Source organism: Pelodiscus sinensis, chromosome 1, assembly GCF_052426305.1.
Source record: "Pelodiscus sinensis isolate ZL-2025 chromosome 1, ASM5242630v1, whole genome shotgun sequence".
Taxonomy (NCBI): domain Eukaryota; kingdom Metazoa; phylum Chordata; order Testudines; family Trionychidae; genus Pelodiscus; species Pelodiscus sinensis.
The window spans coordinates 273,721,831-273,749,331 of NC_143052.1; the positions used below are offsets into that span (position 1 = coordinate 273,721,831).

The following is a 27,501-nucleotide window of genomic DNA, read 5'->3' on the forward strand; positions in this document are numbered from 1 at the left end:
TAATAAAACCAAGTTTCTGTTCAGCTTCAGAGATATCACAAACAGTTCAGAAGCTGATGTGTGTGGCCAGGAGAACCTAAGCTCCTCTTACAACATTTGCTCTAGTCTCAGTCTTCACTAGGGCTCTATGGGGTTCACAGATCTCGCTGTGTTCTGATGATAGTGGTTGAAAACATTTGCACATTGTAAATGATTTGCAGACTGGTAAATATATCATATACATCTTTGATTCAGATCAGCAAACTTCATTTAACACCCTGAACTCTGATTCTTTCCCATTCCGCATGCAGATGAATTACACTCACCGGAAGCAACATGGGGCTCTCTCTAAGGGACTGCCTCTAAATATCAATATCAGAACAAAATGAACAAGTTAGGGAAAGATTACCAATTAAAATATGTAACCTAAGCAATATAAATATGCAAAGCATGTTATAATGCAGACAAAAGATTAGCATTTGCACTCACTGTAACTAATTTATTTGCAGATGGTACATGTTAGAATTAGCCAAAAGAGGCAAGACTGTCTTTTTTATACTTTTGCATCTTCAAGTCTGCTGAAAAGTTCCTTTACACAAGAAATTAGCTGAAATGTCCTAAGGCATGGTATGTACTCTGAAAATGCTCACATTTCATTTGATTGCTGCTGTTAATGTTTCAGAAATGAAGTAAGTTTTCCCCTGGGGATATTCAGCATGGTTTACCCATTTGTCTAAGCTTCTTCAAAGGAGGAACAATTCTTAGTTATCTCTTGATAACAGCAAAAGGGAAAAAAGCAAATACAATGTTATGGAAACAATTATTCAAGGAAAAAACACAGTAATTTTAATAAAACCACGCAGTTATTTTAAAAGGAAACTGCTACTATTTCACTATGTAGCTATGAGCTGGTGATGTAAAGAACAAAAAGCTTTCCCCAAATTAACTTCAACTGAAGTGTCATTTCCCCCCATTACTGCTGCCACTTTTCACCCGCTTTCTGTGAATTTATTTATTGATACAGAGTCTCTATTACAGAGGGGTCGGTAAGGTTGATTTGCATTGGATTAAGATTCCACAGGTGATCAGAGGTCAGCCAGGGATAAGAATCTGATTTCTGGAATCTTTCAAAGTAGGACTCTTATAAGACAGGTGGTTCTTGTGAGATTTTTGCTCTGTTGGACCAAAAACATCCTTCTGCACTTGAACAAAACTGGAAAATAGTTCCCTTCAGAATCTGACCCCAGGAGTCTAGCTGGATTTAAAGATTCAAATCCTACCTCTCACAATACTACTCTTCTACAGCGTTTGCATTCAGGTTCTAATCTATTTCTAAGGTCCAATTTGAAAGTACCAGTTCTTTAAAATAAAAGTTTGCTGTTGTCACTGTCAATCAGAACTATAGAAGGCCAAAGAACTCTGAAGACTTAAATATTGAGTGCATCATTCCACTCTCTGAAAGACAACAGGCATGAAAGATCCAATTCAGCATGAACTATAGGTGCAATGCTGTATGGCAGGGACAGGGAACCTTTTTGGGGTCAGGGACCATTGACCTACAAAAAAATCAGTTGGGAGCTGTAAACAAGTGAGAAACAAAATAAAACCCCTCATCAGTGTGTGCGCCCCAATACTGGAGAGCCTTGGGACCAGATGCAGGCAAGGTGGGGGCTGCATCCAGGCCCCGGGTCTTAGGTTTCCCCAGACTCCTCACTTGTTATCACCACAGAACCCATTCATTTCAAATTTAGGATGTTCCGCATATTATAGGATGAAGTCCAAAGGCTGGCTGGTGTGCCATGGAAATCCACAGAAATAGATTTTTGGTGGTTTCCTTTAATCCTGTGAGATGCACAAGCTGGACATTGATTTTTGTTATTGCATTAGACTTTACAACAATGAATGGCCCACTCAGCAATTGCTCTGTTCTGTACATTCCCTTTGAAACATCTGGCCCAACCATGGTCAGCAGACAGGATAGTAGGATGGGCCATTAGTCTGACCCAGTAAGGCTGTTCTTAACTGATGACAGACCACAGTGACAAGGAAAGATAAACAAGTATAAAGCAACAGCAACAACAACAACAACAACAAGCTCCAAACCCTAGACTATAATTGTAATGAAGCTGGGAAGGAAAGCAGCCACTGAGAGAACCAGTTAGAGAGAGGGAACTCAGAATTCTTGTGTCTCAGGCAGGAAAAGTGGCACAATGTCATTCTCTCGGCCTCTGAGAAAGAGGCACACAACACTGCCTGAGAAATTCCTGCAGCCAAAAGCTGTTAAATGGATGCAACAGTCAAAAAAGAAGGCAGATGAGAAAATGGGCAGCTCAGAATAAAAAGGGTGGTTGAAAACCCCATGACTCCACGATGAACAGCTGAACATTTTTGAATTGTTGCCTCAGAAGTATGAGAATTCTTCTTGGCATCACATGCCTTTGATCAGTCCCATGAGAAAAAGAAGGCTCCATTCTATTCAGCTATCTGGGACCCATGTTCAAAAAATTAAGTTGGCTACAACCTGTAACTATGTGCATCGTGAAAGCGTGTTGCATGTACCACTACAAGCATTGTACACAGAGGAAAAAGGAAGATTGTTCCAATTTATGCAGTATGGCACAGAGAGAAGCAGTGAGTATATGAGCATAGAGCCCGTGCTGTGATTCTGTGTACTAAAGATAAATGAACAGAGAGGAAAACATTTCTTTCCAAGTTCATATTTAGTTCCTGTGACACCATGTCATCCTTCAACCAGACCTGTATGGCCAGAGTCACACACACAAGAACAAATAAATAGAAATGTATTCAAAATCAAGCAAAAAAGGGCAGGTTACATTTTCCTGTCTAGTTTCCTCTGCCACTGCCAGCATGCCCATTCCCCCCACCTGTGCTACCTCCCGCACATAAACTATTCCTATTAGACTTCCCCAACCATATTCCAATTCCATTTTAAATGTTAGTACAAATCACTGTTTAAAGGCTAAAAAAACAACAAATGGGCTAGTAACACTTTATAGACTAACAAAACATGTAGATGTGCATCATGAGCTTTCGTGGGCACAGCCCACTTCTTCAGATGACTGGAGTTATGGCAATGTAATTGCCAAAGCAATATGTAATAATTTATTATATGTATATTTGACCATTGAAAAATATTTTAATTATTAAAATGAATTAGAAGGATAGAGATATATTTTCTGTTTCAAGTATTTTAACAACATTGTCATCAAGGTCATTTATAGATGACATAAAAATCCTGCACACACTTACATCATCTGGAGATATGCGATGGATTCTGGTAAGTAATTACTGAAATATAATGTGGCACACACTGAGTGACCTGGAATACTGCATCCTATCCTAGCCAATCCAGCTAAAAAAGGCTATTGCAGAAATTGACCGGGTTCAGAGAAGGGTGACAAGTATAAATAGGGGAGTGGAAAAACTCTTGTAGTAAGAGATTGCAATGACTGGGACTGCTTACTTTAGCAAGAAAACAAATTAGAGGTGGCATACTAAGTGTACAGAATAATTAAGGGTAGAAAGCAGATACATTGGAACTTCAGTCACCTTCTCTCATAATATAAAAACTAAAGATTCTTTAATGAAACTGAACAGTTGCAAATTCAAAACTGATAAGAGGAGGCACTTTTTCCAAACAAGCCAACATCTAGCCACCAGAACTCATTGTGTCACAGTCATAGAACCAAATAGCTTAACAGAATTCAAAAGCACATTGAACATTTATATGGCTGACAAGCACATCCAGACTTACACTAGTATATACATAAGAATCCCCTCCTGGTACAGGAGCATGTTGGCTTAGATTCGCAGTTTGCCCCAAGACTCTTCTATAGTTTTACTTACTGAGCCCCAATCCCACATCCCCAGCAGTAAGAATACTGCATGGCGTCAAACACCTGGCAGACGTGGTTAGTGGAGAAATACAAAGTGTGCTCTGCTGTTTATTGAAAGTTAGCAGACTTATCTGGCATTGCCCACATCCTTCAGGGCAGGGGGCTAGCAGTGTACAGGGTGCAGAAGTTAGGGCAGGGCCTTGGGGATGTGGGGAGGGAGAGTGCAGGAACCTGGGGATGGAGAGGTGTGGAGGGGCTCTAGGCAGGGGATTCTATACAGCATAGTCCTTTTCTTTCCTCTCAACCACCCAGGCCATCGGAGCCTTTTTCTCCCCCTGTACTCTTAGGCCACCAGGGGCCTTCCCCCTGCCCTCCAGTGCTGCGGCCAAGGCCATGAGGGGAGAAAAGGGTTTGGGGCAAGGGGGCTACTTACCCAGTGTGTTGGCAGGCAAGATGGTGGAGTCCCCGCCCTGCTGACCACTCCCTTGATGGAACAGCTGCCACCAGTGGTCACTCTGTAGTATAGCTCTCTCCGGTGGGATTCACCGTCCCCAGTGGTCACTCTCATATCAAGTCCATCCAAACAGCAGCCCCTACTTTGCATGTTATGGAAAATTGTCCTTTCCCTTGGGTTCTCCTGGCACAACCAAACTCTGACAGAGTGTGTGTGTGTGTGTGTGTGTGTGTGTGTGTATAAATAAAAGAGAGATAACTGTTGGGGTACTTCTGCTGGGTTACAGGGAACAACAAAATTATTCAAACATTATATATTTGAAGTGGCAGGTGAGGCTAGTATAATTCAACACACCAATGATACACCTAATTCATTTGGGTATTCAAAAATGAGTGCTGAGTGGTACAGAGATCCTCCTGCCTAGCTGAGGAGAAAACAAGAGAATGAAACTGTACCAGCTTGGACCGGGGGTGGGGGGGAAAGAGAAGAGAGGAAGAGGACAACAAATCATGTGGTCACATGGGAAGTCAGAGCACACATCTCAACATCACAAGGAACAGCCTTTAACCTTATTATGCAGAGCTATAATTTGTGTGAGTGAACATTTTCAGTTGCCTCTACTTCAAAGCTACTGATGATAGTTTCATTATACAAGTCTTTTCTGCATTTCGGAAACAAATCAGCCACTCTCTTATTTGTGCGAAAGATCATTCTTACAACTTAAAAAAATTGAGTCAGCAAAACATCATTTGGAGGAGTGCCTTAAAATCATGTGCTCTAGACACAAACATTTCAGTAAAGAAAGATTCACTGTTTAGTTCTGGTGTGCATTATGTTATGGTGAATGGCTACCTCATATTTACATAATGGAAGATACACATTTTGAAACCACATTGTCTCATTCTCACTGTGAACCCCTGACAGTTGGTCACTGTAGTTATACAGATTTTGTATGTATGTAATAAATATTACAGGCAAGTCATTTCTGCACTTCTTAATTGCACTGGTAATTTTCTATAGAAGTGGTGTGCAACCCATGGGTCGCAACCTTCAAGGGGGTCGTGGATGTCTTCCGTGGGGGGTCACCACGCCACACGGCTGCCAATGGCCGGGCCCAGCCCCCAAATCTAAGCACCATGTGGCCACCAACAGCTGGCCCAGTCCCTGGCCGCCCGGATCTAAGTACCACGTGGCCGTCAACGGCCGGGTCCAGCCGTGGGGGTCACGGTTGAAAAAAGTTGCGCGCCACTGTTCGATAGTATGGCAGGGTTTTGTTCTCAAAGAGCTTTATTTGTAGCATGAACAAGCCTGGGATTATATGATGTGGGATGCAGGAGTATAGATGTCTGCATAAGAGAACAGAATGAAGAAGGGGGGGGGGGGAGAGGGACTAGGATATAAAGTAAGACAAAGACTATGTCTATACTACAGTTTATGGCAGCATAACTTATGTCACTCACAGGAGTGAGTAAATAACCCCTCTGAACATAAAATGCACCAAAAATCCTGCTTATGGCTGCTCGTGTAGTTGAGCCAATGGGATAGCTCTCTTCTGACATCATAGAGCAGCTACATTAGGGAGCATCTACACTACAGGGCTAATGCCGAAATACGCTACACAACTCGAGCTACATCAATTGCATAGCTTAAATTGAAATAGCGCCAAAAGCCAAAATAAACTAGCTACACAGCAGGAAATCCAAGAAAGAGCACTCTTCCTCCAACTTTCCTGTAACCCTCATTTTAAGAGGAGTAAGGGAAGTTGGAGGAAGAAATCCTCCTGCTCGACATTATCTGTAGCTGTGCTTTCAGTGACTGGAGGAAGGAGTTAGGCATCAGGCTACAGCTTCTCTTCCTTCCATAACCTTGGAAAAGATTCCCCAGCTGTAGTCTCAGTTCACTCATCTGGAACGCACGCAACACTATTCTATCCCCCGAAGGTGCTGAGAGGATTGAAATCATAGCATTAAGGTGCTGTAAGTGTAAAATTCGACAGGGCAGCTCCTCTACTGTAGTTTGTATTTCTTCCAGGAACTACTTCTGCTGTTTCTCAAGGCTGCAGGCGCAAAAGAAAAGGGGCATAAACCAGTAAGTAGAGTGAATGCATTTGTTTACACATCTTACAAAAATTACTAAACTTCTCTCTAATAGAAAAGTTCCTGAAAATGGAAAGAAGATAGTGGACAACAGAAAATCCATCTTCCACTAAGGTGACAGAGCCGCAGAACATAGATATAATTAATAGCACCATAAAGCTAGCTCTTATCACTTCATATTTGCTATTTTAATTGTAGTGCTGCCCAGGCACTGCTAGGTACTTTCCAAGCAGAATAGGATAGTCCCTGCAATGAAGAACATTCAATGTTGACTAACAATTCTATTATTTGGAGAAAAAAATGCAAACTCACTAGGAAGGAGCTAAACAGAGAACTCACATATTCATTCGAGGCACTTGGTTTTATTTTTCAAAAAAATTGTCTTTATATATAAACCATTTCATTCTCTCTCAAAACATTCTACAACTATACAGCTGTTTGCTCCATCATTTGCATAGGAAATACCACAAATACAAAAATAAGAGGGAGAAGGTTGAGGAAAGAAGCAAAACAGTAACCAATTTATGCGTTTCCATGTATAAACATTTGAAGCCTTACAAAAATTATTTACATCATTTGTCAACTATTTACATTTAAGAGCAATGTTTCTAACTAACAAAAACTATAATTTATCAAGTGTATGTAAAATTGTCTTTAAAAAGTCATCCATATACCACAAAATAAATAAAAAGACAGAACAACAGTTTTAACAAAGCTATTTTTTCCTTTGAGACCCTTTTTGGTTGTTTATTCCACCTACTGGTTGACAGAATGAGAAATCACAGCTTGTGAGATGGATAGGTGTTATCATTTCCTTTATGTTTTATACATTTTGGCCAAGTCCTAGTGTAACCTCATTTTTGGACCTTCATTTCCTATTTCAAGACAGAACACTTGACTAAATTCACTGTTGGCATAAAAAGTCAGAATTCCACTGACTTCAGTTGCATCTATTTATGTCAAGAGTGACTTATCTTATGTCAATGTTAACAGTGGATTAACTAAAAACTGCACTGTAATTTTAAATAAAATTACTGTATCCTTTACCTTCTGGTAAATTACATGCAAACATCCACATGAAACTAGATCATGCTGGTGCTAAACCAGCTTAACATGTCAGTCTATGAAAATTGCATCCTAAATCCTTCTTTTTAAAGTGATACTAACTTTAGCTTATAGTAAGAGGTTTAACATTCTGCATAATGTAACTATCCTCATTATTTAAGCTTCCAACATTTGCAGTTCATTCTAAATGTTTTGCCCTTTTAAAGCATCTTGAATATTCAGTGCACAACATTTATATTAAGATACAAAATGTCTGAATGGTTAGTTCATTTTTTTTCTGAAAACGAAACTAAGTTGGTAATGTTTGGAGAGGTATTTAAATAAATGTAATTGTAAATGTGCCATATCAAAATGTACAATGTCTGAATGTTTTTAGAGCACTCAGAAAAAACGTTTGTAATAAACCTTAAAAAGCTGATTTTCATATTTACAAAATCGTTGTCATGGCAAACATGCAACATACTGAACAAATATTTTGTTCTATGGCTGCTTATGAATTCTTCTTTATATTTTATCTCCTTAGAAAGACTTAACATTAAAAAACCCCCACAGAAGTACTAAATATGCCCAGTAAAAACCTGACAGACTACAATTCATGGCTTGTCCTCTGTGTTAGTTTGTCTATGTCCTCCCATTAATTCATTTACTAAACATTGCCACAATAATGACAGTGCTTTGGTCAAAACACCGTAAGAAAATAATCTATAACAATGCAATGTGTTGAGACATAATACTTGAGATGAAACCTGCTGACTAAAGCCATATACATGATCAGAGCAAACAGAAAATGACTGAACACTCTGGTACTGTGATTCAGTGTTTTCCCCGTTTCCTCATAAATATACAAAATATACATTTCCAGTTTCTTTGGAGATTTTTTTTTTAGATGGATTGTCCATAGTCAAAAATTAAAACTAATTCTAACTGCACATTGAGAGTCACTAGGAAATTGCATAGATACAAACAGCTTCCACATCAAGCCCAGAATTTAGTTCTGATGTCTTTTCATGTGCAGGGCCAGGTGGTCAGAGCGAGAGAAGCTACGATTGCACACAGCGCACTGGAAAGGTTTGGCGCCTGTGTGCTTCCTGTAGTGGCGTGTCAACTCATCAGAGCGAGCAAATCTCCAGTCGCAGCCATCCCATGTACATTTGTATGGCTTCTCACCTGAAAAATTGGGAACACAGAAACAAACTGTTAACTGTTTTTCTGCTAAGTGTTGCTACTAATTGCCATTTCTTTTTCACATTAAAGGGGCAGGGGAAATACAGTTCCTGAGGATCCCCAGCTCTATTTAAAACTTGAAGATTAATCTTTGCTAGAAGTTCACACAAAATTGGGCTTTAAAATGATGGTTAACAGAGACCACCACCAACATAAGCTGATTAGATACTTTTTGTAATTGGGTAAAAAAAATTACACACACACACACACACACACACACACACACACACACACACACACACACAGAAATCACCACACCCAACTGAAAGATACACTCTCTCACAAGATAGGGAAGAGAGAATCATTCCAGAATCTACTCCATCTTAAAAATATACAAGTTATAAAAATTTTCAAATGCTATAAGTTACAGAAACATATTTCAGATATAGTTTAAATGGGGAGAAAGGTTACTATAACATTATTTACAATATAGAGATTTAAGAGCTTCTGATGTTAAGTAAAACTAGAATTGGTTATGTGATATGTAGCAAATCCAATGGAATAATATTTTCTATAATTAAAAAAGAAAAAGGACAACTAATAACTCTGCAATAAAAATGTTGTGGCCTTCAGGCTTAGGACAGCTATATACAGGGCATGGGGGGGGGGGGGGGGGGAACCCCACACATTTAAAAAAGATGCAGGCCCAAGTTTTCAAAATTGGATGTCTAGAATTAGGTGCTTACATAGCCATATTTTTCAGAGTTGCCAACCCCCTGCTATTTCTATTAACTTACATGGACATGACCAGTGCATAGCACCTCTGGGAAAAATAAGACCACATTTATAGAAGTGCCGAATATAGATTGAATTGCCCAGCTTAAGGCAGCTAGATTGGAACATGTTGGCCAAAATACCTCAAGTATTTGCATTAATCCATTTCAGAATTGAACATTTTAAGCAGACCTATAATTTGTAGTGATGTTTGCTGAAATATTGGGGAAAATACCAAGTCAGAGTCAAGGTAATTTCTCTCTCCGCAACTGCAAACCAGTTTAAAAAAAAAAAACAAAAAAAACAACTCATCTGCTGTGAAGCTGTCATGTATTGGATGTCACCCTAAAAAGAGACTAACATTTTTTATATAAATAGAGAGCTAGGATTACCTATTTATAAGATCATATTCTGAACTAATCTAGTCAACTGAAAGTATCTAGATTAGAGTTCTCGATTTAAAAAATAATAATAATAAAAAAAAAGGACCCCCCTTTGAAAGAGAGAACTGGTCTAATCCAGAACTCTCTTGTCCAGAAATATTCGTCATCCAGAATGATTTTAGTTAGCCGGATTTCCACTTTTCACGGGTGTGGCCAAGTTTCCTGCAGTTCCATAAAGTTTGTTCACAGCCACCCCTAAATGTCCTCTAGCAGTACAGTAAGCAGTGGAAGTGTTGGTAATGTTGCCAGACAATACTGACCTCCCATAGTCCAGATTCTCTCATTTGGAACTGGTCAGGCCCCAAAGGTGCCACACTAGAGAGGTTCAACCTGTAAAGCACTCAGCATTGCCTTAATTGCTCCACTGAAGTGAATAGTAAATATTTCATTGACAAGTGCGAACAGAGTTAGGCCAGTGTCAAGTGCTTTGAAAAATCCCACCCAGAGTACCTTGTGAACCACACCACGTTCCTTCTAGTTTGGATCACATGGACATTCTCCCCTCCCACTCACATCCAATTAACAATCCTCAAACCCAACTAGAGCTACAGGCAGACCCCGGGTTACGTACAAGATAGGGACTGTAGGTTTGTTCTTAAGTTGAATCTGTATGTAAGTCGGAACTGGCGTCCAGATTCAGCCACTGCTGAAACTGATCAGTTTCAACAGCGGCTGAATCTGGACACCAGTTCCAACTTACATACAGATTCAACTTAAGAACCCCAGGCGTACCCAAGTCAGCTGCTGCTGAAACTGATCAGCAGCTGATTCCAGGAATCCCGGGGCAGAGCAACTCTGCCTAGGGCTTCCTGTAGTCAGCCGCTGGTCAGTTTCAGCAGTGGCTGACTTGGGGACGTCTGGGGCAGAGCAGCTGGGGTGCTGCTGGGTTGGTCCAGTAGCACCAAGGAGCAGTGCTGCGGGACCAACCGGCAGCGCCCCACCTGCTCTACCACAGGCCCCAGACTTTGCTCCACGTCTCCCTGGTCTGCTGGGGGGGGCACTAACTCCGTCCCCCCCCAGCAGACCAGGGAGACGCGGAGCAAAGCGGCGGAGGACCCGGGCCGGACCGCGGCGCTTCCAGATCAGCACCGCGGTCCAGCCCGGGTCCTCCGCGGCTTTGCTCAGCGTCTCCCTGGTCTGCAGACCAGGGAGACGCAGCAAAGCGGTGGAGGACCCGGGGCCAGACCCGCAGAGAACCCAGGGCTGGACCCGCAGCGCTTCCAGATCAGCTGGAAGCGCCGCGGGTCCGGCCCGGGTCCTCCGCCGCTTTGCTCAGCGTCTCCCTGGTCTGCTGGCTCCCCCAGCAGACCAGGGAGATGGGGAGCAGCTTTTCTCGCCCCGAAGGAGGCAGGCGGCGGGACCAGGCGTCCCGCTGCTCCAGTCCTCCAGGGAGAGAAAATCCCTGTTCGTAACTGCGGATCCAACATAAGTTGGATCCATGTAACTCGGGGACTGCCTGTACTTGGAAAATATTTTAATGTAGGTTTTGAATGTGGAAACAAGGAAGAAAGCCAGCACCATGTCACCAGATAGCTCATTTTGCACCAACAGCCTAGAGAACACTAAGAACCTTAAGGTTCTGTTCGATAGAAGAGCTAGAGCCCTTCACTGATGCCAACAGAAGATGGCTTATTCTGCAACTGGTTATAGCTCAGTACTTGTTCTGCATGACCAATGAGCAGGGTAAGGCAACATTTGTGATTGCATGCATGTTCCACACAAGACACACTGTAGATTAAAACAAGGATATTGCATAAGCCTGACATATGAAGCACTACTGTTACCACAGAAGACAGATGAGATAATGCATTAGATAATGGCAGAAGTTCAGCACAGAAACTTTCACAGTATAATAATTATCCTTTCTATGTCTAAACTGGATCCAGGGTTATTAATGCAGTCTTTAGAGCATTACATTACAGAGAACATGGAGTAAGATGAAGACGACACTTGTAGGTCTGCTTTGTGTAAAATAAACAAGCATACCTAAGCAGAGACATGCTCGTAATGTCATGTTCTTAAGCAATTTTTTTTTCCTGATAAAAATTTACTTGAAGTCATAATTTTTTCATTTTGCTTAGGATTAAATGTTTAGAATGCTAAATAGACACATTATCTAGGCTGCTATCTGGTAGATGCACATATTCCTTTCCTATAGTATTTTATTAAAAGCTTCTTTCTTGTACTCAGCACCTCCCAATCTTGCTGCATAGACAGGAGCAGAGAGAGGAGTGGGAGATTCCAATGATGGATCCTTCCTTATAGGGTGATTTTTTTTTTGTTTTTTTTTTTTTAAAAGAGTTAGTTTTATTGCAATGGTGGAAGGTGGTGAATTTGGGGGAAAAAAGGGGGGGTTAATACTAGCTGGAATGGAGAGGGCGCGGATATCTACATAGATTGGGGGAGGGGGGGTGAAGGAGGGACAAATTTCTCCAGTCATTTCCAGTTCAGTTTTAAGAGCTAGGTTACTTGCCACTTAGTGGTAAAAGAAGTTCAGAATGACCCAACCAATTGGAAGAAATGTAAGGTGTAGCTCTGGACACTGCTAACTGTTGAGTGCCCAGACCAGCTGGCCAGAAAAAACAGAAGAGAAACTTTTGAATTAAAGAAAAATTCCTGTTTCTTTCCCCTCAAATCAAATTTGACCTTTTGGGGCAGCTCTGTAGTTGGCTAGAAAATAGGGTGAAAATAAGCACCACCCCCCACTCCTACTTCTCCCTCCAACTGAAATTTCAGTAATATTTGTATTCAAAATTTCAGTCATGTCAATGAACTCTGGTTCCTAACAAGTAAAGTGGGCCTTTAATTAAAAAAAAAATACAGTTAAAGTGGCCACCATTCACAATGCTGCTGCTTTTCTTGCAGAGATATGGAGGAGTAATTGGGGTTTCATGCATGCCTGCACAAAGAACACATCGCAAAACTGCCTAGTGTAAGCAGTGTCTACTATGCATATACCACCAGAACACAAGCCACATGATCTGCTGATGGGATAACAGTAGCATACAGCATGCTGACTTGTAGTGGAGCAGTTACCCATATTTTGGACAGCACTAACACATGCAGCCTTGTCAGGCGTAAGTTACTAAATGTCGTTGTGAAATCCTGTTTCCGCTAACAGACTTTGGTGGGTTAAGGATTTCATCCCATATTTCGAGGGGAACATCAGCTAGTCTTCGTGCCTACCCTCACTGCAGCTGGTTATGCCATCTTATGTCACAAGACTGTGGAAAGATTCAGAATAATGGCAGGTTATGGCGATGGCAGCCTAGACAGCCATGTGGTAGCAGACTAACAATTATTATATGCTACTGTTCCTCCCCATGCCATCAGAGAGCCGCCTGGCCTATTTCACAACTCAAGCCAAAAGAATTTCATTGAGGGCAATGCATAGACAGGATTAAGAACCTTACACAAGATGTTTTGAATGCTACTACTTTTATGTACAAGAAATTAAAGCCGTAATACTGTTGCTCACCTTTACTGTGCGCCTAGCAGTGTGGGAACCAAGAACTGGGGGAGGGGGATGTATTTTAGCACCAGTATAAAGGCTGAGCTTATGCTGGAGAAATCTGAGAGGAGAAATACTCAAGAAAACAAAACAAAACAATCTAGACCCCCCCCCCCCCCCCCCATGTTTGTGATGCTAGTTTCTGTGGGAAAGTTCTTGAAGTAAATCAGTTTGAAACATTTTTCTTTTGAGCGTGTGATGAGGCAAACGAAGATGTAGATTGAACACTTGTTTGGGGGGAGAGCAAAAGAACATCTAGTCCTGGTTCTGTTTCATCGTTCCCAACCTATACACATATCGGTGCCATATTTAGTGAGAAGACGACTTTGATCTCCGTTCCAATGGCAAGAAAAAAAAAAGAAAAAAAAAGTTACTTTAAAGTCATTCTAGTTCTTTGCTATACTGAATGTAGTAAGCAGAGGAATCTGCTTAAAAAAAAAAATTCACCAAGGGACACTGAACACTTTATCCACTATTTTCATTGGCGACATAGTAATGTTACATTTGTTTACCTTAACAATTGCGTGAAATACAGTAGCTATAAAGTTTTAGAAATATTTGGTTTCCTCCAGCAATTTAGAACTTCTACAGGACATTAAACCAAAAATGCTGTTAGTCACCAAAATACTAATGTACTGCAATTCAGTTACTGGAACACGATCACTGAAGCAAACAAGTATTTCACTGTAAAAGAAAAAAAAAAAAAAGCAGCTAACTCCTCCACTTCAGGGGAGCTTCCACGGGATCTGTTAAAATGTCAACACTGTTCAAGTAAAACACCATGGAGGAAGCTGGTACGGACTTCTAGCCAAATAGCACACTCCAGGTCTTTCTTCTGAAGCCAGAAATACTATACACAGCTCTTCTGGGAAACACAACTGCTTTCTTTTATATTATATTTCAACAGGATAGAGGTTTCATACATTTAATTGGATTTTTGCATAATCTCGTTCCAGTATCACCGATTTTAAATATTTTGTTGGCTTCCACATCAGAGTGTTATTTTAAATTCTTGAACTGTTATGTTATATATATATATATATATATATATATATATATATATATATATATATATATATATATATATATATATATATATATATTTAAGAGAATGGATACATATTAGTACAGCATGTGAAACAAGCTTGTTCTTTACTGTATGGCTGTTTAATACTGTTGAACATTAAACTAGTTTGGAATGGCTTTAGGAGAAAGCACTTAGCAAATGATAAGAAAAAAATGTATCTTAAAAAAAACACCTCTTGTAACTCACTTGTGTCTAAAGCAAATATTAATAAATAGTCTAAAGAAATTTCCTGGTGACAACACAAGAATCATAGAAGACAAGAGTTGGAAGAGTCTCAAGAGGTCATCTAGTCCAAGTCCCTGCTCAAAGCTGTGCCAACCTCAACTAAATCATATCCTTCCACTGCTAGAGCCAATTTGCTTCAGTTACCAGAAAAAATTATAGGCCTCAACAGGACAGAAAGGTTAGAACTAATCCTTTTAAGTGTACCTGGAACAGCTTTCTGTAGATTATGTCTGGACTAGAAGTAGTTGCTTGTGAGCCGGGATACACACAAATGCACCTGTGAAATATGGCACAGGTTTCTAGCGCTGACAATTTACCAGTAGAAAACATATACACGATATAATGCTGCTTGGATAGGTGTTAATAATTAAGGATTGTATCACAAATACAGTATGTTAGAGCTATGACAAAAAGCATTATTCTTGCTGACGGGGGAAGGAGATCCAATTACTGTTTAATTAACCAGTATTTTGATCCCCTTCTACAACAAATGTGTAGAGGCAAAAAACCATTAGTATGAGGTAACTGAAGAAGGTGGATATGCACATCAAAAAGTTAATCGCCAAATCCTAGTTTTCATTCTCTTTGTGACTACAGACATGCAGAAGACATTATCTCCTCATCAGCCAATAAACATTCAGATTATCCAATGCTCTAAGTCTTGTCTCATGCAGCTCCAGGATTACTGAGGAATCCTGACTTGCTTGTGAAGTTGTTCATTTTCTCCCTGGTATAACATTCTGTTATAGCAGAGGTGGTCTCTCCTCAAGACTATATACAAACAAAAGGCAAGGAATGCTGATATTTTAAAAAGTGGGTTTATAATAAATCTGTGTCATATGGGAGAGAAGGGTTTCCTCATGCATGGTATGGCTGCCAGACTTGCTTTGGAGTTTTCACACCTACAGATCTGGCACTTGCAGGGTAAGAGGTTTCCCTTTGTGGAATGTAGTAAGTTTATACTATAGCCTTTAAGACAGACTTTTATACTTATACACACACACACACACACACACACACACACACACACACACACACACACACACACACACACACACACAATAAGTTAAAGCCTCCTTTAAATCAAAGGCAAAGCACTGTTCATTTTATGTCCTTAAATCAGAGTTGCTGGAGATCACTGAATATAAATAATGCAGTCTGTCAGATCAGGAATACTGCTACCAAGATACTCAGACTGCACTAGAACATTACTTACATGTTTCTAGTCTTTTACTATTGGGAGGTTCAAGTCAGCTAGTAACCATCTAATATTGTTCCCAGAATCTAGTTCTGTGGAATATGTAGGAGATTCACTTGTCCAATCATGCTTAGACATTAAGAATATGGAAGGTCTAATCAAATAATGGAATGTTTTAATCACTGGCAATTGCTGTGAATCTTGAACTGTATTCATGTGTGTTGATCAGTCTCAAAATGAACTCTATTTAAAGCCAGTCTCTTAGGTCAACAGTTGCCTTATCAGGAATCAAGTATCCTGGAAATGAAGTTTAATCCTCCCAGGGAGCAATTGACAGAAACAGTTTAAGCTTTCATGCTTAAAAAGAGAATTTTTAGGTTTTTAATCAAGAAGATAAATTGTTGGATTTTTTTTTAAAAAGTGTCTTGAAATGTAACATGTTTGTTCTTCACCTGACGCTTCCCGGAATTATTTTTTAATTCTACTGTGCCTGCACGGTAGGAGATTGCTATGACTGAATAGCCCAGAATATTGTAATAAGTGTCAGGTTTATATTGGTAAGACTCTCACAACAAAGTGCAACATGATAAGACATTTCTCTAAAGGCATAGAAAGAAGTCAATTAATCCAAGTGACCCACAATGATTCATGAAGCAACTTGTTTTACAAAATCTTTCCCCAAAATTCCAGAATTCACAGGATAGTTATGCTTTTCCATTTCTCCCATAATCAGTTAATTGTTTATGCAAGACTCAAATAAGATACCAATTACTCTCCACTGCCACTAAACTGCTCATTTGAGCACATTATTTTTGCCTTAACATCCGCCGATCACTGTCAACATATTTTAAATTTTGTTCCATTTTCATTAATTCTAGCCTATCAATGACAACTACTTATATAAAATAAAACTCAACTGTGACTACACAGGAAAAAGCCAAAGATGAATAAAAATGAAATTCACTGCTATTTCAAAAAGGTAGGTGCCAAAAGCTCTCCAAGATAAGGATTACCATACCTCACACAAGTAATTAAAAATGCAAGAATCAGTCACCTAAGGGGTACAAATGGCTGCAGAATTAGCCTCTTCTGCCCTCTGGTTCCAGTGTAGGCACACTTTCAAGATGTTACAAATGAAACCAGCATATTGGTAGGACAGTGTAAGGCACCAAAACATGTGGGGTCATTTTCCAACACATCACAGACTTCTTGTGTGATGTTGGGCTTGGTCACTTTTTTGCTTTGTACAGATGGAAAAAGGAGGCACAATAGCACTTTCTACCTTACAGGGCTGCTATGAAACAATGTACTTCCTGCAAGCTGTTTCTTCACTATAGTAGTAAAGGACCATACAAGTGTTACCCAGTTCTCCTATCCCTCCAGCATTCTCTTTCATCTTTTTTTCCAAGATCAGGCAGAACAAGCTGAATGCCTTGTATAATGCTCACTGATTTCTGAGGCTCAACCATCCAAGCCCCTGACATGACAGACAGAGGGGTAGCTATGCTACTGTGTAACTTTAAAAATAACTTTTAAAAAGGAAACAATGAATAGTCCTGTGGCACCCTACAGACTTACACAAGTCTACGTATAGTATCATGAAGCTTTTGTAGGCAAAACCCACTTCAGAGGAGATGATCATGGTTTTGACTGACTGATGCTCACTGTCCAATTCTGGATCTAATGACATGTAACCATATATTAAGTTTAACATCTTGAAGCACTGCATAAGTTAACAGTTGTCCCAAGCCTATAAACAAAGTTTCAAATAATGAGGGATATTGAAGTATTCTGACTTGATCTCATTTAAGGAAATGCCATTGCTCTTGAGGTATCCAGGCTGTCACTTCCCATCACCACAAACAAGTAAGATCTATAGATAGTTTCTAACATTAACTCCAAAACTATTTCATCTCTCTATTAATGGCAATCCCATCATGTGATCAGAGAACAAGCCTGTACAAAGACTGTGTACAGAAAACCAATATGCAGCTGAAAAACATCCTCAATGCGTGTACCCTGTTGTGTACAAAATAATGATAGAGTTTCCTCTAAATAGAGGAGAATACATCTCTGAAATGTGCAGCTGCTCACAGAAATGAAGCAGCGAAGTCTACAGTTGTAGAATGTTACAGGTGGGAGAACTCAAGACTTCAGTATTTTTTTTTTTTTTTAAAAAGAAGCTCAAATGTATCAATACAAGTGGGTTGGGGGAGGAGGGGTTGTAGAACCCAGTAGAGATATCCATGTGGGAACGGTTAATGTATATTCAAGCAACAAGAAAGAAAGTTAAATAATGATGGGGTACGTTTATAAATGCACCCTAGCTGCTGCTTAGACATTTGACAGGTTTTTCAAAATTGGGCACATACCTTAAGGCACTAGCATGAACTGCTAATTTTACTATAGTATAGCTTAGAATAGTCGTACTTAAAAAGCCACATGCATTATATGATGATTGCACAATACGTGTTATGAAACTAAAGTTGTCCTATGACTAATAGGTCAATGTATTTTAGAAGAAAATCTCTGTAAGAGGTGGAAGTCAGTCATCTATAGTGAAAGATGCTCTTAAATGTACCCTATAGCAGATTAAAATGAGTAGGTGCTAAGATTGGATTAGCATTTGATCCTGATGCTAGTAAAATAATGTACAGTAGTGCTTTTAAGATGTTACCTAAGAAAACTTGTCACCTGATTCAAAAGTGTTCAAAGGATACAAAAATAAACCCTGGTCCTTTGTAAGAGCACGTCTGCCTGTGTTAAATTTTGAGGATACTGTCTTATCACCAATCAAAATTCCCTCCATAACTTGAAGACATAGTTACTTATTTCAGGAACTACAATACTCTATTCATCATGAGAATTAAACGAAAAAATTAAAAACAAACAAACAAAACAGATCCCTGGAATAACTCCACTAAAATTAAGGGAGCTTTACCTTGTTAAGACAGGGCTGGATTTGACCCAACTCTATTTTTCAGAAAAATATTAGGGGAACTTTCAACTCTCAGCCTCTTCTTATGACCTCATTTAAATGTGACTCATGAACCTGCCAACTGGCTCATATTTGAATGAGGAAACAGACAAAATGTGAGCCATAGTCTTTCAGAAATAAGATTTCCCTTAAGTTTGTTCTGAAAGAACGTCTATTAAACTCATTGAAAGCCATTCACAGAAGGGAGAGACTGCTAAATAAATACTGTGAAAAGGCTGAGATTTTCCAATACAAAGGAAAGGCATAAGGTTTGTTTTGACTTTTAAATGGCAGACAAACTTTGCTGCAGGCACTTTTGATTTTAAAATAACAGATTGCTGAAGAGGGTGGGGGTTGTTTGGGAAGAGAGAGATTGCAGCCAATTTAAAAGGTATTGTCAAGAAACTAAGAATAAAGAGAAACCAACTTCAGCAGTGGTCCATGATTACCAAAGAACGGGTTTAGCCAGATAGACAGGTCTACTGCACCCCTAAGGGATTTGAAAGAATCACACACACAAAAAAAGCCTTTATTAAACTGGATTATGTGAGACTCACCTATTAATATAAACTTTGAAGCCAACTATTCCATAAAAGTACAGGTACTTTTAAGCTTCTCTCTTTTTAATCTTAGTAGCGCTGCATAAATCCAATTGGTTTAAGGAAGCGCACAAAGTGTGGAATTCATACAGACTCCTACGCACAGCCAAATTTAGCCCGAACAGGTCTGATACTTCCCTTTTCAAGTCAAATGCAAAACTCCCATTGTCTTCTTGGAGAATTGGGCCCCTAGTATTTCTCTATGGACTTCGAGGTTGTGCCCACTTTTATTAAGGCAGAATTTAGCCCTCAATCTTTCAGTTCATTAATTTATACAGAATTGGAAATATCACTGGTGTACTTGTGTGCAAACTTTCAAGTGTCTGAACACAAGGATGGTTTAATTTAAAAACCTTGGCTTCTCAAATGGATATTTAAAGGTGTCAGATTTATTTAGACTCTACAATAAATTTGTTAACAGGAAATGGACTAACGTTTCTATTTTAACCCTTTGGACAATTTATCCCTTCATTCATCTCCTTAAAATACTCTTTGTATTAAAGGCTTGCTTAAATTCACTAGATTTTATCTGAAGCAGCATTCTTGTTTTTATGAATACATCAGCTTCCCTGACCTTTGTACACTTAGCCACACGGCTGAGGTCAAATGTCTACAAGTAAAAAAGTGGAAAGCAATATTAACCTTTAACCATCCTTAACAATAAGTAGTAGCAACCAGAACTTTGGGAAATATTTCCCTATATACAAGAATGTTAGTTTTAGAATTCGGGAGGGGGGAGGGGACAATACTATTAAAGATATGAAAACATACATACTTCTGAAAATAAGACTGATTTTCATTTTTATCTTGGGAAAAATTCCATTTTTAAGTTCAGCTTTATTTTCTGGTCTGTTCATAAAGTCACCGTGTACAGGAAGTTATGTATTTTAAAATCTAATGGTTGGTTGAAATGTAATAGGCTAGTGGCACGCACTCATACTAGACAGTGTTATACTCTATTTGTCGAGCTTACATCCACATTGAAAGAAGAAATTATTTTCTCATTAAGCTAGCTGGTAATTAGTGATTAAATGCATTACAAAATATTAGTATCAATATTCTTTGCAAAGTTGCTTTTAATTTTTACTGGGTTTGTAAGATAACTGCATTTCCATAGTAACATTTTGCCTGGAGATAGTCTGTTCCTTTACAGTAGTAATTCAACAATTCACTCATAGTAATGTTGAACACAAGGCCTTTTTTCATAGAGATGATGAAATAACATGAGCTATGATCTAACAAAATGTAAGTTTTGTTTTGACTTTTGCTTTAAAAAAAAAAGTTGAAACCATGTTATTCACAGCACAACTTTAAATGTGACAACTCTTTACAGTAAGCATTTTGCTTCAATTAGAATCAAAGTTCTTTGGATTTAAGGATCACACCCCCGTAAGTACGTATTTCATATTGGAGAGACACATTCAGCAACTAGATAGGCTTTAGCCTAGGTTTCTTTAAACCCCACACCCTACTTTTCATTGAAAAAAGGTTTCAGCTAACCTACTAAAACAATTTTGTAAGTAAGACTCCTACACAGGAATTACCCCCAAACAGTTTTTTTTTAAATATGTAATAAAGAAAGAGTTCCCTTGCAATGTCAGACACCTTACAAAAAAAAAAAATTAAGTATAAAGTGGAGCTTTGGTTTGGATAGAATGGTTCTGCTCTTTCTAATGTGTTTGTAACTTGCATGTGTCAAGTGGGGAAGGGGACCCAAAGTGTATGTATACACTTGCTCCCTAGTTCGAGCTAGGGATGCAAATGTAGCTGACCGAAATTGCTAATGAAACAGGGATTTAAATATCCCACACTTCATTAGCATAATCTCGCCCACACGTTATTCTGCTCGCCCGCTGATTTGAACCAGGAAGTGCGCTCCGGAACGCGTTAGTTAGAATGAAATGGTTCGAACTAATGCATTCCGGAGCGCACTTCCTGGTTCGAATCTAGCTGGCGAGCAGAATAACGTGCAGGCGAGATTATGCTAATGAAGCACGGGATATTTAAATCCCCACTTCACTAGCAATTTCGGTCAGCTACATTTGCATCCCTAGCTCAAGCTAGGGAGCAAGTGTAGACGTACCCTTAGTTAATACTAGAGTCAGTGAACCAAAATAGACCTATGCAGGTTGCTTCAGAGAGGATTTGGTCTATGGAATGACTACATAGGTTGCACACCAACAGTTTAATTTTCTTACCTCTCCAGTAACTCAAGAAATAAAAGAAAGAATAGTGTTTCAAAGATGCAAATCAATTGGTTTTTAAACAAGCAAATTTAATGCTGCAGAAAAAGCAGTGGAGATGAATTGTAGAGCTATATCGAAATCTGAGGGGGGTGGGAATCTAAAAAAAATAGAACTGTGTCAGCACCAGTATTTAAAGTGCTAAAGCCAAAAGAAAGGAGACCTTGAATGTTTAATGAAGTAAACTGATAGATAATATATTTATCGCAATACAGTCAAGACGTGGGGGACGGGAGAGAAATCAAATATCAATTTTTCCTTTAAAAAGTGTTGGAGAAAAAACAAAAAAAGAGTTTCTAATGGATTGTTTTGCTTGTTTTCAATTCTTAAAACCTATGAAGAATTCAAAGTACCTCAACAAAATATCTTTCAGAATAAATATGCAACTTCAGCTTTTAAGTTTATTTATTTAACTAAACTATCAAAACAAATCTACCCATTATGAGGGATATGAAATGTTGACTGGCTTACCAGTTTCGATTAATGGCGTGCCTCGGACAAGAGGCTGCGTCAGCCCCTTGAAGCCCACTGCAGACAGAGGCTGGCCTGCGGCCTCCACACCCATCCCCCCTCAGTTAACCGTTTAATTGGTTAACCAGTAAAACCAAGTTTAAACAGGATATTACATCCCTACTCATTAACCAAAAACAACAAAAAAACCCCACACACCTCATTAAACAAGGAATGAATAAGGAAGGAGTACATACCAGTGTGAGTTCTCAGATGAGCTTTTAAGTGGGACGACTTTGTATAAACTTTTGTGCAGCCTAAAAAAGAAGGGGGGGGGAGAGGGAAAGAGAGAGAAAGCACATCAGCAGGGAAGTGCAAATCACTTATCCAGTCACACTTTCTGAAAATATGAATCATTTGAAATTTCATGTGATTTAGTTCAGAAAGTTCTCATGAAGCCATTACTTTACATAAGTCAAGAGAAAACAAAAACAAAAAAAATCTTAAGATTCTGGGATCCTTAATTACTTATGATCAGGGCTCGACAAATCCGCTTATCTACTTGCCCGTGGCAAGTAGATTTCAGCCGGTCGCCCCATTCACCGGCAGTGCATACATGTGCAGTGCGGGTGTGGCGCGTGCGCGGTGCTGAGCTGGTGAGTGGGTTTTCACCACAGTCGTCGAGCCCTGCTTATGATGTTATACCAAAGGATAGCTGCTACAATTTACATTCAATTGAGAGTAAACATTTAAAATTACACCTGCTGCATGAAGAAGCCATACTTGTTAATGATATGTGAATGTCACTGGTGAACTTCATTTTTAAAGTGTTCCTAAAAGGACTCAGGTCTGACCTTTTCAGGCTCTTAATACAACTTATTTACCATAGTTCTCTCTCCCCTACCATCCCCCCATGTTGTACTGCAACTTTTACTACTCTCAAAAGATTATACAGTACTCCAAAATATTTAACAAAGAACACTGGTTTCTGTTCAGCAGTGTTGACATTATATTTTGGATTATATATTTCATTATAACATTTGTGCTAGATTAATATTTTTAGGATAGCATACAAAAGGGATAGACTTAAGGAGGGATACATACTTCGATTTCTGGGGGAAAGTTGTCATTTAAAACAAATGAAACAAATAAACACCACACAAAAATTCCAGTTGAGAAGTGGAACAGAAAACTGTAAACTTTCAAGGCTGTTCAGTGTACAGTAGCTAAGGATACACCCAATGTCCATGGACCTCCATAAACATCTATTGAGCATCTCACTCACTGCATGTTGAAGAAATTTGCTACAAAGCATGAGCTAGATCTCAAAATTGTTCAACAGTCACCTTTCCAACACCACTCTTCCTCCCTCCTCCCCCCGGAGTTAAGTTCTGTGATGCAGGAATCCACATATATGCATTTAAGACAGTAAGCACTGACGTATTATCTTCCAGAAAAGTTTGTGACAATTTTCACTTTTTAAAGAAACATGGCACAGGACAATCAGACTTTGGGGAAGAAGAATAAAACCAACAAAGTTCATTGGATTCTTTTTGTAGCTGGACCACCTTCAAAAGACAAGCCCCACTTCCACTCACATTGTGATCACTGTTTGATTTATTGCAAGATTTAAGAAAAACACTTGGGTGATTTAAGATAAACTGCTTACCAGGATAATCACAGTAGTGGATCCGTCTCTTCTCCAGGTCTGGGTTACTCCTTCTATTGTATCTGACTGTCTGGATGTTCTGTGAATGTATTGGCATGGCCACTGGTAAATTAGGATTTTGGATTGCCATCTTGGAAGCGATAGTCGCAGCATAGGATGGAGGAGGGGTTAAATTCTGTAGCATTTCTGCTTGTCTATCTGGACTTCCGGGTTCTGAACTTGGGGGTGAAGGAGGGAAGTAAGTGGCCTGTGGCTGAAGAAACTGATTTGGCATTGTGTAGGTGCATTGGGGGATTCCCTGGAATTGTTTCATTGTAGTCTGTGGAATAGCAGAGGAGTGAGTGTTAAGGCCTGCCATAGCTGATGGCATGGAAACATTGTTAAGAGAGTCCATTACTGCCGCCTGGGTAGTAGAATTGGGCATATCTAAATCCGGTGAGCTCAAGAGCTGATATAACTGGCCCTGCTGGGGTGTGACAGAAAGATGAATATCTGGAGTAGGAAGCTCTTGCTTGATGAAAATGTTGTTCACATCAGGAGTTTGGTGAGAGCTGAAGATACTGGTAAACTCTGGGAGAGCCTGGGTGGAGGCAGTAGCTTCACTCTGCTGATTGAAGATGGTAACTGGTTCTGTCTTGATGTGGGTTACACATGGTCTCTGGGATTTGTAGAGGCCAGTTCTCAGGTGAGTAATGTCAGGAAGGAAGACATTCATGTTGATACTATAAGGCAACCCTTCACTGTCAGTGAAGAACTGGTCTACAACTGAGGCACTGTCTCTTCTGTATTTTTTATGTTCAGGGATGACAGGAACCGGTGGAAGCTGATGTGTCAGATATTTCTCCATTTCACATCTTGTCTAAACAGAAAAAGAAAACAAAAAAATTCATGATTCGTTACCAATCCAGAGAAAGATGGGGCGCCAAATACTCCTTTACTGGAATAGCTAAGTAAATCTCATCTCTTCAAATAGTTAAAATAATGAACCAAAGCATATCCATTATAAAAGCAGGGTTATTTTACTCAGACACCTCACCAAGAACAAGAGTCAGGCTGACCAACGTTTATGTAGAACAAGAGTAAAATATTTTTAAAGTATATCATTTAAAATACTTCATCAGAATATTTGCAATAAGATAATGTTACATATCAAAATCTGTATATGTAATTCATTTCTACAGTTATTTCTCAAATATTTCACCATTCTTTTTATAATTAGTTCACACACTTTTCTTTGAAATGTTAATTGCAAAAGCCATGCTTTCATCTGACTACTTCAAAGCTATATTTCAAATAATATATATTCATACTTTTGGAATTTTAGAATCTACATTAAGAGCTACAAAGTCTATAATCTGTCAAAAATGTGTTAACTATGTTCCTACTCATGTCACAATTCTCAAAGATCTTTAGTTCCTACCATGGAAATCAGTCCCTTAGTGCAGTAGTGGTAGGAATCTGTGGGTGGCGAAAGTCTGATGCATTACTGGTACAGTCATCAGTAAAGCATTTATCATGTACTCTCCAATGGGCAAATGTTACATTCCCTCTTACCCTGTAAGAAGTCCAGTCATGCCAAATCCCGTTAACCCCCCCCCAAAAGAAAGCATCTGACAAATAGAAAGAAAAGTCTGCTAAAAAATGTAATTCAAGAGCTTCTGAAAGACGACCAAACACACACAAGACACACCACACACACAACGCCTGCTTTGATCTAGAACTGTCCTTAGCGTGCTAAGCTACTTTTTCCAGCTCTTGTTTACAAGCCAAGGCCAGTTTGCTTTGAAGACAGAAACATGTAGTCTTTGAAGAGAGATACGCTGAGCCACAAGCACTGCAATACAGCCCACTAATATTCACTGCCTTGCTTATCAATTCTCGGCAGCAGAATTCTTCCTTAACCTTGGTAACCCTGCGGCTTAGGGATTGGGCGACTCGGGCTGAGATCCCGGGCCAGCGCCCCCGCCTAAATACACCTTGGAAGGTGCCTGTGCAGAGGTTTGTCACACGGCTCTGGAGCTCCCAGGCCTGCCTGTTCCGTTTATATAATGCCACTTGTGCCACGCGAGGCTGCTCACTAGAATAAACCGCAAACGAAACTATTCAGTGAAAGAGTCCAGCGCTGGAAATAGCCTCCAACTAAGCCCGCTCCTGCGCTAAAACCAGGCTGCGGTTGGCGCTGGCTGATTTTAGCTCGTCCAGCTGTTTGCATGTGGCTCTGTTGCCAAACAGTTTTCTGGGACACTCAGAAAGTCCCGAGAAGTCTCTGCAGCCTCCCCCCCCCCCCCAGTCTAACATGACCGTGCGTGGGCGAGAGACAGGCGGCTGCGCTAATTCTGCTGCTGGGCAAGTGCAAGGGCAGCAGCTGTAGCTTTCAACACCCTCCCGGGCCCGGCCGGCTCTTCCCCTGCCCGCTCGGTAGCGCTTTGCAAGTTCGAGTCGCCGGCGCCCCGATCCGGTCACTCTCCGGCCCCATTTCCAGCAGCTCCCCGGAGCCACGGAAGGGCGGCAGCGGATTCCCCACCCAAGAGGGAGAAGGAGAGAGGTTCGCTCCCTTGGAGGCGCGACGCAGCCGGGGAACCCAGCTTCTGGCAGCGTGGAGCTCCCCTCTCCGTCCTATCCCCCTCTCGGGTGGGGCTTCCGTCCTGCGATGGCTCCCGATGGCCGGGAGCCGCCCTGATCCCCCGACCCTGCCTCACCCAGGGCTGGCTCTCGCTCCCCTGCGGGCTAAGCCCGGCTCCAGCGCCCAAGGGCGCCGCCAGTAGGGGACCCGCCCAAGCGGCTTCCCCCTCTCTTACCTGCACCATCTCCTCCGCCGGGATCCTGGCTCCGCCGCCGCCCGCCTGCTGCTGCTGCTGCTGCTTCAGCTCCTCCCGCGGGAACATCGGCGCCTCCCGGGCGCCCAGCACTGGCTTGAGCTGCGCGAACACCGGCTCGTCGGGCTGCTGCACGGGACCCAGGCGGGCGCTCATGGGCAGCACCCGTGTGGCCATGCCCGAGCGGGATCGCTCCGGAGCGGGCACGCAACCTGCCCCCACTGCACGGGACTATGGCCTGGGGGGGGAGGAAGGGTGAAGAAAATCGCTGCCCTGGTTCTCTTAGCCCGCAACTTGCACCGTCCTGCACGCAGCCTCCCGCCGCTCCACCTGGCCCGGGGTAGCACTACTAGTGACACATGCCCGCCTCTATTTCAGCCGACCCCACCCTGGCCGGCTACAAGGGGGCTGGCCCTGCGGGGCTGGGCCGCCAATGGAAGCGCGCTCCTTGCCCTCGCCCCGCCTCCCTGGGGCTGGGAGCGTGTCTGCCGCGCCTAGCCGCCAGAGCGTGCCAAGGGGCTGGGCCCCTGGAAACAAGGCGCTTTGCACGTTTTAAGTGGTGCGCCCAGGACCCGAGCCCGGAGGGAAGGTCGCGGCCCTTCCTTTCCCTGCCAGGTTAGGGGCGGACAGCTCTGCATTCCGCGTGAAGCAGGTACCCGAAGCACGCTGCAAACTGTTGATCAGTTTCAACCCCAGAGCAAACCGCGCCTGGGGCTGGGGTAACAAGTGCTCTTGGATGATTTTGTGCAGGTCTGAATATTCAGCGAGATCGAGGAAGATTGGGCAGCAGCGTGAAAGTGGCTTTGAACAAGTGCTGGTAAGCACTAAATGAGGCCCACTTCAGACTTAATTATTATTTACAGTCCCTTAGGGAAGCATGGCTCCAGTACACAT

The 27,501-nt window shown here is 41.0% G+C and overlaps 1 protein-coding gene across 2 annotated transcripts; it reads right to left on the bottom strand.

The window, feature by feature from the left end:
• Positions 1-6,728: 6,728 nt before the first annotated feature.
• KLF5 (KLF transcription factor 5) lies at positions 6,729-26,947 on the bottom strand. 2 transcript variants are annotated; one of them, XM_075918904.2, is made up of 4 exons: positions 26,590-26,947; positions 23,792-24,650; positions 22,380-22,439; positions 6,729-8,618 (listed from the first exon to the last, which is right to left on the bottom strand). In XM_075918904.2, the coding sequence occupies exons 1-4, from the start codon at positions 26,782-26,784 to the stop codon at positions 8,440-8,442; spliced, it is 1,293 nt and encodes a 430-aa protein (XP_075775019.2). In that variant the 5' UTR covers positions 26,785-26,947; the 3' UTR covers positions 6,729-8,439. The 2 variants fall into 2 exon arrangements, with proteins under 2 accessions (XP_075775019.2, XP_075775020.1); XM_075918905.2 differs by lacking the exon at positions 26,590-26,947 and adding an exon at positions 25,212-25,366.
• Between the last annotated feature and the right edge of the window lie 554 nt (positions 26,948-27,501).

Coding starts and splice junctions, on each gene's coding strand:
- KLF5 (XM_075918904.2), bottom strand. CDS start 26,784: ATGGCCACACGGGTGCTGCCCATGAGCGCCCGCCTGGGTCCCGTGCAG. Junction 24,651..26,589: donor CGGCGGAGGAGATGGTGCAG/GTAAGAGAGGGG, acceptor TTTTCTGTTTAG/ACAAGATGTGAAATGGAGAA. Junction 22,440..23,791: donor CCACTACTGTGATTATCCTG/GTAAGCAGTTTA, acceptor CTTCTTTTTTAG/GCTGCACAAAAGTTTATACA.